The 11,243-nt window shown below is 35.0% G+C and overlaps 2 protein-coding genes across 5 annotated transcripts in view; one reads left to right on the top strand and one right to left on the bottom strand.

Moving 5' to 3' along the window:
* The window catches only part of LOC141848282 (uncharacterized), a 6,968-nt gene extending 1,859 nt beyond the window's left edge, over nucleotides 1–5,109 (bottom strand). The window contains exons 1-2 of the mRNA XM_074736331.1: nucleotides 5,052–5,109; nucleotides 12–187 (exon numbers count right to left, since the gene is read on the bottom strand). Of these exons, the coding sequence (XP_074592432.1) occupies nucleotides 12–187; nucleotides 5,052–5,106 (231 nt within the window). The 5' untranslated portion in view covers nucleotides 5,107–5,109. The remainder of the gene's footprint in view (nucleotides 1–11; nucleotides 188–5,051) is intronic.
* Nucleotides 636–2,544, top strand: LOC141811865 (cystinosin homolog). 4 transcript variants are annotated; one of them, XR_012600205.1, is made up of 6 exons: nucleotides 636–900; nucleotides 1,042–1,174; nucleotides 2,042–2,100; nucleotides 2,186–2,229; nucleotides 2,301–2,329; nucleotides 2,442–2,544. XR_012600205.1 is itself a non-coding variant. In XM_074699935.1 (5 exons), coding segments are annotated over exons 1-5 (342 nt in total). In that variant the 5' UTR covers nucleotides 636–781; the 3' UTR covers nucleotides 2,444–2,544. The 4 variants fall into 4 exon arrangements, 3 of the variants coding, with proteins under 3 accessions (XP_074556036.1, XP_074556037.1, XP_074556038.1); XM_074699935.1 differs by lacking the exon at nucleotides 2,186–2,229; XM_074699936.1 differs by lacking the exons at nucleotides 2,042–2,100; nucleotides 2,186–2,229 and having other exon boundaries at nucleotides 2,442–2,542.
* Nucleotides 5,110–11,243: the final 6,134 nt, after the last annotated feature.

The raw sequence follows: 11,243 nt of genomic DNA, 5'->3' as shown, positions 1-11,243 counted from the left end.
AACTTCCATGCTATCGGGATCAACAAAATAGCCAATGTCAGAGAAGCTCCAAATATCCTGTGGGATATCGAAAATGTGGCACGCAGCTGTGGCTTCTTGACTGGGAGATGAGGGGACAAAGGACGGTTTGAGACAACCCCTCTCGTTGCTTCAGATAAGGTGAGGGTCACATGTAGGGATCGACGCACTACAAGAAATTCATGAAATAACGACGGAATTAACGACGGAATTAATTTCCGTCGCTATAATTAGCGACGGAATATTAATTTCCGTCTCTAATTAGAGACGGAAATTAATTCCGTCGCTAATTAGCGACGGATTTATATTTCCGTCTCTAATTAGAGACGGAAATTAATTTCCGTCTCTAATTAGAGACGGAAATTAATATTCCGTCGCTAATTATAGCGACGGATTTAAATATTCCGTCTCTAGATAGAAATAAAAATATTAATTTCTGTATTAAAAAATATTTTAGTGATGGAATATAATATTCCGTCGCTAAATTAGAGACGGATCAGAAACGTCCGTCGCTAATACAGTGACGAAATTTAAATTCCGTCGCTATTATCGTGCATTTTAGGGTTCCTGCTCCTTTTCTTCTTTCCGAACAGCTTCTCCTCTTCTCCTGCGCGAACTCTCCTCTGCTGTCCTCTCCTTCCGGCGTCATCTCCTACCGGCGAACTCTCCTCCGGCGTCCTCTCCTCCCGGCGAACTCTCCTCCGGCGTCCTCTCCTCCCGGCGTCCTCTCCTCCGGCGCACTTCAAAGTAAAAAAATGTTCGGATGGCTTCTTGGAATTCCCTTTCTCTGGACGTAACTTATCAGATCTTCGGATGGATCGCCTTCGTCGCCTGGTCCATAAGCTTCTACCCCCAGGCCATTCTCAATTTCAGGAGGAAAAGGTTCGATTTTTTTTTCTTTGTCTGTTACCTTTTTTACTTCAATCTCGATTTTTTTTCTTGGAATTGTTGGTTTTGATGGGTTTTAATGATGGTAGTGGGATTTTGGTTTGGATAGTGGACTGATTTCGTTGTTGATTTTAGCGTGGTAGGGTTGAACTTCGATTTTCTGGTTCTCAACATCACAAAGCACTCATCGTACCTCATTTACAATGCGGCCTTGTTCTTCAGTCCTGCGACCCGGAGGCAATACCGTGAGAAGTATGGTTGGGATGAGGTTGGTATTCTTTTATCAGAATAAAACCATTGTTGATCGGTTAGGTGAATCTGTTTATGTTATTCCGGAAAGGCACTAAGGGCTGCTGAAAGGGTAGTGGATATGTTAAAGGATGGATGGATGTAAATAAACAAATAGATAGAGTTTGTTTTATCCTTCCATCCGTTCCGTTGGAAAGGATGAAATGATCCATCCATTTAGTTATCCTTTCATTTAGTGTATTGTATTTTGTTTGTTTATTTTGTTACTCTAAATAAGTTCTTTATCCTAGCAAAAGATTCCTAGAAAAAGGAAAGTTTACTTCACTTGCATAGATTAAATTGCCTTCACTTGTGTTTGTTAAAATCAAGAAAACTTCCAATTCTTGCACCCTTGTCATTATTTTTACAAGCTGATCACCCGACCTCTTAATTGTTGAACTATTATTGATTACACATTAACTAACTTTTTTGTCATGCGGACTGCTAGTATCATTCTAATTGAAAGTGGGGTGAAACCATGTTAATGTGATAAAAGCAGCTGTTCCATGACTAAGAAAGAGGAAATTACTAAAAACTGTATTGTATTTTGTTTGTTTATTTTGTTACTCTAAATAAGTTCTTTATCCTAGCAAAAGATTCCTAGAAAAAGGAAAGTTTACTTCACTTGCATGGATTTCAGATGATTCCTGTAGCTGCAAATGATGTGGCTTTTTCTATACATGCTGTGGCACTTACAGCTTGGAACAAACATTCTTGGCTACAGCTTGGAACAAACATTCTTGGCTATGGCTTTTTCTATACATGATGTGGCTTTTTCATTACCAGCAGGCTTTGGAATTATCTATCACTTCAAACTAATGGAATTATCTATTGATGTTTTATGCAGGTATTGCTTATTCATCTATGCTTTTATAACATGAAATTATCTATTGATGTTTTATGCAGGTATTGCTTATTCATCTATTAATATTTCATCTTTCAGAAAGACTTATATAACTGTTGTATATAAATTTAATGGTCGACATTGCAGTATATAAATTTAATGTTTGATGTAGATCAATAGCTGTCTGCAAGGTATGTTAGTATTTTTCAAATAGGTTGTTATAATTACATTATTACTAACCTATCTTATTTTCTTTTTGTAGGATCTTCTATTTTGGCTGGGCTCGTTTTTGTAAGATTTTATATTTAGATATTGTATTCAGATATTGTATTCAAATGCGCATTTTTCAAATAGGTTGTTATAATTAAATTATTACTAACCTATTTTTATTGTCTTTTTGTAGGATCTTCTCTTTTGGTTGGGCTTGTTTAGATAAGTTTTTGATATATTATTGTATTTTGTAGGATCAGTGTATTTAAAGATTTGTGTTGTATTCAGATATTATTGTATCCAGATTGTATTAATATTGTATTCAGATATATTGACATGTCGTGTATTCAAATATTGTATTAGTATTTATTATTATTGGGTTATTAATGTATTACTGTTATATTTGTTTGATTGATATACAAACAGGAAATTCAAAAATAAAAATAAAATATTAAAAAAAAATAAATTATTAGCGACGGAATGATAAATTCCGTCGCTAATAAACGCTTTTTTTTTTTAATTTTTTTTAAAAAAATTAGAGACGGAATTTAAATTTCCGTCTCTAATTAGAGACGGAATTTATATTTCCGTCTCTAAAATTAGCGACGGAATTTAAATTTCCGTCTCTAATTAGAGACGGAAATTTATATTTCCGTCTCTAAAATTAGCGACGGAAATTTAAATTCCGTCGCTAATTTTAGAGACGGAATTTATATTTCCGTCTCTAATTCTTAGAGACGGAAAAATAGTTCGTCGCTACTTTTAGCGACGGAAAAAAATTTCCGTCTCTAATTAGCGACGGAAATTTAAATTCCGTCGCTAAAGTGACGTCAACGACGGAATTTTTCGCGACGGACGATTTCCGTCGCTATTCGGTCGCTAAGCTCGATTAGCGACCGAATAACGACGGAATTAGTCCGTCGCTATTTGCTTTAATTTTTGTAGTGATCAAAAGCTCGTTATAGTCTATCACAAACCAAAGAAGAAATTGATGAAGAGAAATTAGCTCCATAATATGCCATAGATCCATACTCACAATCTAGAAAAATGGAAATTTCAAATAGCATTTTAACCCATCTCTGGTTTTTCATTATCAAGAAAATAAGAATACCAGTTTAAAAGATTTAAAAATCAAAACAATTATGCCAATATGAAAAGGTTTTTTTTAACATAAACACTCTATTCTCATTACCACTGTAGCAAATAAAAAGAAAAATAATGGGAAGGAATTGCAAAGTTAAAATACCTAGTAGATGATCACTGGTGATTGTAACAGTGAAAGACTACTTCAAGAACCCACAAATTTACCTCAATTTCAATAGTCCATCAACATACATTAATTTCTAAGGAGGAGGTTGAACTGTGATGATTTTTTACTGCTATTTATTTCCACTCTTTTGGTAGCAGAAGAAGCAGAGTTGGCTTCTGCTTCTGCAGTTTCCAAAAAGGAAGTCGAGCTCATCTTCCCAAAAGTGGGCGAAAAGACAAACATACCTATTATTTTTAAAAGATCTTTATCTAATAACACTCCTGATTTGGAGTATTTTGGTCTAATCAACCTGCATCTACTCTGCCCTCTCTGCATGGGTAAATAAATGGTAAGAGATCAAATCCTCTCCTCCCCCTCCTTTTGTTCTCTCCTCTCCGCTCCACTGGGTATACAGGAACATTTGCATAATCAATTAGTGAATTTACTCTTACTTTTTTCCTTAAAAAACTGTTAAAACTGACAAAAACATGTAGCAGGTGTTCAATTATTGCACATAATAGATATTTTAAATTACATGATTAATAATTGTGGTCTGTTTCTTAAAAAGCTCAAACAAGAAATCTCTGTTGAGCTTATCCATTGCCAGAAAAGAAAAAAAAAAGAGAGATAATTTTTCAAAACCCATAAAAGTGATAAAAACAAGAATACATTCTAAAAGTTGCAGTGTTGATCACATATTGAGTAACATATATTTGAAGAAATCTAGCCATGGGTCATTGTTTAATTAATAGAAAGGCTATATTCCCAATATAAGTAATAATTTTATTTCTAACTACACAGATAAACAATTTTATGTAGTTTGATAGCCACAAACTTAGTAGATAGTAGATGTCATAGAAGTTTTCCTTGTAATTAAAAGTTTAAAACTTTATTCTATTTTCAAACTTTGTTTTTTCATTCTTGACATAATTGCACAATCCAAGGATTCATTAGCATCTCATTTAAAATGATGGAAACCAAAAGTATTAAGAATATGATTGTTTGTCTGAACGTCATCCATCTTTATTTGAAAATTTATAAATGCTTAAGGTGTGTTATGCAGTATTAAAAATAGGAATTGAATGTTAACCATCGATTCTCATTGTTCCTCTTTGGTTGAGAGTAAACTAATCATCTAAAAACATAGATTCAGATTGTCTCCTTATGAACACAATATTTAGATTGCACTGAGAAGAAAATCTGAAAGTTACTTAGCAAAATAGGCAAATGCCTTTTAGCTAAATTCAATAAGATGTCTGTCATGGAGACTTTAGGGTCATAAGATCCATGTTTATACACAACTTGCGACATTTTAGGTTTTGATAAGAGGCTCCTACTTATGGAATCTACCTAATAAATGGAATGATGACCCAAATTATTGTAACCAGTAAGCTTCTCATATACATCCAATGGACTTAATAGGTACAAGAACAATAATAGCATAAGCATGCATTGAATAATCAAGAGTTCAAAAGAAAAAGAATGACCAATCCAACATGACAAAATCATAAGCCACCTATACCTACAAGTTCATCTAGTTTATAAAAAACATACCCCGAAGAGCAAAAGAAGAATCTGCATGAACAACGAAACGAGCATTCTTCTCCATTTTTTCCCTATCAAGCAATATATAAGTTCATGTCAAATTTCATCATCTTCACTGATAAAGTGCACGCGAGGACACAAACACAAGGAAGTAACTACTTGGAAAAATCGGCTGATCCCGATCCGGATCGGCCGAGTGGGATCAGGATCGTAGATCTCGGATGAACCATATGCCCAAGAACTCTTTCCAAAAAAACGATAAAAAGAAAAAAAGAGGAATCATTCGATTCAAGATCGGAGTTATTAAGTTGACCTATCTATGTATGGATCGGCGAATCTTTCGCCCTATTAAAAATGGAATGTCGATGAGGCTCCGAATGGAGTTGCGGTGGTGTTGGAAGAATAGGAGGTTGAGCGGGCAAGAGGCGATGAGTGACTGATAGTGCCCACAATTGATGTCACGAATGAGCCTCAAATTAGAATTTATAGTCGAAAATCCTTAACTCACAAGTAAATGTAATATAGGGGCCACGAGTCGTATTTTTCCAAGGACTAGTAGGGAATTGTATGAATCAAACTAGAATGTCATTCTATTTTTGGGTTTTTCTATAAAATGGGGGTTTTTGGTGTTTTAAAATGAAATGTAAATTCAGGATAAGGAAATGAATAAAATGCAATATGCTAATATAGAATTGAAACTGTTGAAACAAGATATCATAATAACCCAAGAATGCAATGAATTCAAAATTAAGAAATAACACCTAAACTAGCTAGCAATGGAATTTAACATCTAAATGCGAGAAATCGAATTCCTCAGATTATAGGAAGTCACAACCAAAGTCTATGGGACCAAATGCAAGGTTCAAAAGATAAACTCAATTCTGAAATCAGCTATCTCTAACCATGATTAAGCAATAAAACTTCTAACAAAATTCAATTCCAATTGTAGAACACACTCTCATTTGCAAAACAACAATATAATCTCTATAACCAAATTCAAGTAACTAACAGCAATGCTTAAACTGAACAATCTAGCAATCTGATATAAAATCAAATAAAATCTGATACGGAACAGTGCTTGAAACTTAACAGTAAGCTCAGAGATTGAGAACAATGATCGGACAATTGAAACAAGATTTAAACAATGCAAAACTAAATGATCAAACAACTTGAAAACGCAAATTGTTAAATGTTTAGAAATGAAATTTGTAGAATGAACAAAACAGAATGAAACAGCAAAGTTCAGAAAAGAAAACAGATGTTCAGATCTTCCCTCCAAATTCAACTCTAATCTTGCCGTCACACAAGATCTGATCAAGGATCAGAATTCCAGAAAAACTCCTATCAAACCTATCTTGATTTAATCTGAACGAATTCTATTCAGCACAGCTTCGGAAACCCTCCTTGCTTGTGCCGAACAGAGCTCTGTCCAATCTGAAAGTCCAGCCAAAGATTCTTCAAGACTCTTGCAATGCAGTGCTCGAAAACCATCAAGAACCTTCAAAGGACCCCTCGGATTGCCCTTGATAGCTCCGATCGACTAAGATCTGAAAATCTCAGCTGGTATTTGCGGTGGCAACGACGATCTGAAGAAACCCTCAACAGGCGCTATCGCCTCCAATTAACCACCATTCTAGGCTTGTATTCGTCTCTGTTGACAACCCTAGATTTGCATATGTCACGAATAGGGTTGCAAATTGAATTTAAATTATCAAAAACCCATAATTAATTCAAATAAATGAAGTATAGGGGCCTCGAGTCGATCATGTTTTTCCAAGGTTAGTAGAAAATTAATTAAAATTGAGCTTCTAAAAATAGACCATGTCGTGTTCTTTTTGGGTTTTCTATGAAAATACCATAAAATCCTAACTTATCAGGGGGGGGGGGTTTGGTGTTTTGAAAACCCAAATAAATTGAAAATCAACAAGCAAGTGAAAATGCTAAAGATGAAACCCTAAAGCAAGCTAAACCTATCATCAAAACCATGAAACATACAATTAACACATGAAATGCAAACAAAGCAATTTAGCTAGCAATGCAATCCCTACTCAAACCAATCTACCTAGTAAACTGATACATGAAGTCTAAATACAATCTAAATGGGGTTCAAATGCTCTTGATGCAAGCTCAAGCAAAAGGAAACAAATCATGCCTAATCCTCTTGAAAACAATTTGGCACGGAACAGTATCTTTTTGGCACGAAACAGTAAGGAGAAATCAGATAATGCAATGAAATCGAAGCTAATAGCATGAGATTGAATCCAAAAGCAACCAACCTAGCATTAGGAATTAACCTACGCCAATCAATTTAGCAATCCTAGAACTGAGTAACAAATTCGAAAACAAAATTCAGAAACACAGAAATTTCAGAAAACAGAAGAACAGTAACATCCCTCTTCTCCCATTCCAGTTGTGTCTCCTCAGCTGGGTGTCAAACCGGCTTCACTGATCCAATTGGAGTCTTCCCGTCGGTCTAGGGTGTTTTGCTCGCTGCCAGCACCCAGAAAATGCCCGGAAAAACCCTCTCCGAACGAAACAGACGTTGTGCAGTGACGTTTGAGATGGCTAAAATCTGGATTCCTTGATTCTTTTGCTCCGATTGATGTTGATGATGATTCCGGAGTGCTCAAGATCCTCAGGAGAACCCCTCCTAAGAAGCCGGGCTCGGATTGTGTTGTAGACCGCCGGAAACAGCCGAAACAGGGATTGGAAATCGCCGGTGAAACCCTCGCCGTCGCGCCTCCTCCAGCCGCCGGAATATACCCAATCGGCCGGCGTTGAACTCCTCGTGGATCAAGGATCACAATGGGAAAGGTTTGGGAGGACGGGGCTCGCCGTGGAGGTACGTCGCCGAGCAGAGCACTTCGCGGGAGACGATGAACAGTGTCGGCGCAGCCACTGTTCATCGATTAATCGGCCGGTTATATACTGCTAATTAATCATTTAATCTCAGCCGTCCATTTCTGATCTGATGGTCTGGGCTTGATCTAGGCTTTAGGGCAGCTTAGGGTTTCCAAAAAATTTAGGGATCTTGATCGGGTTTGATCTAGGTCATGTCCTCCATGTTGGCTTGATCAATTTGGGCAAATTGGCTCGATTTGACCGCGATTGAGCTCGATCTTGGTCCGATTTGAACCCTACAATCAATTAAAATCCAATTAATGCAAAAATTGCCATTAAATCATGAAAATTATAATCAAGCCTTCAATTTATGCCATATAGCACAAATATAATCAAATCGATTCATTAAATAATTATTTTCATGCAAAAACTCCAAAAATTGAATCGATTAAAATGCATAAAAACCCTAACTCATCAAATTCCCCCACACTTACCCTTGAGCGTCCCGCTCAAGTCAACAAAATAAACTAAGATCGTACCCCCTAGATCATTCTCAATCATGATTAGAAACAATTAAAAGGGAATTATCTAAGTTGTAAAGTCTCAAAAGCTTAAATCCATGGACTAACTCCTTGTATTTGGTTAACCGCATAGTAAGTTTCACCCTTCATGATTAATTGAGAAAAATGCATCACACTAAATCTCACGAGGTTATTTTCAGTGAATAAAATCAGTGGCTCTCATCCTAAATTCTAATTCATGATCAAAAAGGAAATGGAGCTCACTCAAGCAACTTAAGTTTCATGCATTACCATAGGCTTGCTTGTTTTCTACTCTCCACTACCATTCTTGATTTGGAATCCACATATACTAGGCTTATTGAAGACATAAAGGAATCATGAACTGAAGCAAATGAAATATAAATTTAGAAATGAAAATTCAAGAGAAAAGGATTTCAAGAAAATAGAGTAAAGGAAGTGGAAACATGGGTATAGTTAAATGTAATCAATGAACCCTTGCCCTTTTTCTGATTTCTTTCTCTTGTATTCCATTTGTTTCAGTGTGTTTTTCGAATCCATGAAGCAATTCTGATCTAAACTCATAAGGTTCTCCTTCCTTGATACAAAGTCTCTTTTTCCTTTCTCTTTTCTTTCTTTATCACCACCAAATGTGCCATTTTGCATTTTCCTTTCGAATCAAGCCCAATTCTTTCACATTTAGGTTTTACAAGAGATAAGAAATAGCATCCAATCATCAAAAACCAAAATTCACTTCACATGAAACCATAATTTCAATGTATCATTGGCACGTTTAATTCTGAAAATTATTGAAATTGAATTTGAAACTTTGCTTGTTCTCTCTTGTTTCTTGCTGTTTTGCCTCCATTCTTTTTCCATCATGAAGCTTGATTGATAATGCTAATAACCATGCAAATTTCTGTGCAATTCCAGCTCAGATCAGTAGCTCAAAAATTGTAAGAACACAAGCTGAAAAATAAAACTGCAAAACTATTTTTTCTGATTTTTTCTTCTCTGTTTTTTTTCTCTGATTTCCTTTCTTGCTGTTTTGCCTCCATTCTTTTTGAACTTGATTGATAATGCTAATAACCAAAAGTTTTGTGCAATTAGAAATCAGTAAATTCTGGTTTTTTTCTGATTTTTTTTTTGTTTTCTGTTCTGATTTTTTTTTCTTTTCTCTGTTGCAGCAACACTTTGGAACAATTTAGATCATCTGAATTTGTTGTTTAGGAAAGAACTGAAATGAAGTAGGTTTCCTGTGGTTCATCACTTGATCAGATTTTTGAAACTCCACTTGATACAACTTTCATACAAACTTTTTTTTTTTCTTTTTCTTCTCTTTTTTTTTTCTGTTTTCTTTCACTTTTTTTTTCTTTCTGATTTGTATCTAGTAGATTGTATTCAAATTTTTTTTTTGCTTGATTTAGCTTCAACTGAACTTCCAAGATTTTGAAAATCTTCACAAGTTTTTCTGATTTTTGAATGTTTTCTTTCAATCTGATTTTGCTGATTGCTTTTCAAATCTGATTTGTGGCCATTTATCACACATTGACTTCTTTGACTGAGTTCAAATTTTTGTTGAATCAATCCAAGCCAAAACAATCCACAACTTCAAAGCTCCTCATCAATTTTTTTCTTTTTTGTTTTTTTCTTTTCATTTTTTTTTCAAACTCCTTTTGAATCTGAATTCTTTGGCTTTCTCAAACTTCAATACATTTCCAACAATATAGCTCAATCAATTTCCCATTGAAACCGATCCACATGAAGCTTCAAAAATCAACAATTGGCACATTGTTTACTTGTTTTGGCACATTGAACTAACACTTGATTTTCAATTTGGTTCACAAGCTCATTCCTCCAATTTTGAATCCTTCTTTTTCACTCTTCATTTCTTAACATTTGTAACTCCTTTTTGTGCCCAAATCCGGCCATAAATCAATCTTAGCTAATTTACACCTTTGGCCATCCTTGCTTTTCACAACTTGGACACTTGCTAACTTCCATCTTCTTGAAAATTTTCATAGCATCAAATCTCCTTTGAAACACCATAGTAGCCTGAATAACAATGAAGATTGAATTTCTTACAACAACATCTCCATTGGCACATTGTTACACTTCAAAATGGCACAAAACATCCAACTTTGGCACCCTTCTCATTTTTTTTCTTCTTCTTCTCCATTCTTTTTTTTTCTTCATTCTCAAATGAATCTGATCAACTTATCATCTTGAAACACTTCAAATCTCATCTCAAAACAGTAGGTCAATCACAAAAAATTGAAACATCCAAAATCTTGTAGCATTAAATCCAAAACTAGCTCCAATTTTTGCTCCAATTTTGAAAATTTTTTTTTTTCATGATAAAGAACACCTCCTCCCCCACACTTAAATCTTTGACCGTCTCGGGCAAAGGAACATTAATAACATTCAAAAATACCCATGTCCAAGAGAGCATAAAAATTGAATTGAAAATGGGGATGAAAAATATTAAAGAGAAATGGATAAACATGGATGAAACATGGAATTGTATGGTTTATGGGGGAAATTTTTAAACCTATATAAATGTGGACCCATCATAGATATTGTAGCCTTGAAAGAAAACAAGCAAGTTCTAGTGTGGCAATCACCTAAGTGCATCACACAAAATGGCTAACCTCACTAGGTATAAAAATCACATTTTCTCAATTTCATCAATCTAGGTTCCATTACTAAGGGTCATGCAAGCATTCAAAAGTGTTCATCCATGGACTTAATTCCTAGAATAATCAATCAAATTTAATTCTCTTTCAAGAGCTTCTAACATGATGTAAAGAAGTCCTAGGGGGGTACACTTTCAAGGTTCTTA

The sequence above is a fragment of the Curcuma longa genome, chromosome 17 (genome assembly GCF_044706935.1).
Source record: "Curcuma longa cultivar G26 ecotype Majalengka, Jawa Barat chromosome 17, ITB_CL_G26_1.1, whole genome shotgun sequence".
In the NCBI taxonomy this organism is placed as follows: domain Eukaryota; kingdom Viridiplantae; phylum Streptophyta; class Magnoliopsida; order Zingiberales; family Zingiberaceae; genus Curcuma; species Curcuma longa.
This window is presented reverse-complemented; position numbering and strand designations above follow the sequence as displayed.

Bases quoted from the DNA above. Each gene is read 5' to 3' on its own strand.
- LOC141811865 (XM_074699935.1), top strand. From the start codon at position 782: ATGGCTTCTTGGAATTCCCTTTCTCTGGACGTAACTTATCAGATCTTC. The intron at 901-1,041 runs GTTCGATTTTTT...TGTTGATTTTAG, and splicing joins CTCAATTTCAGGAGGAAAAG to CGTGGTAGGGTTGAACTTCG. The intron at 1,175-2,041 runs GTTGGTATTCTT...TGTTTTATGCAG, and splicing joins AGAAGTATGGTTGGGATGAG to GTATTGCTTATTCATCTATG.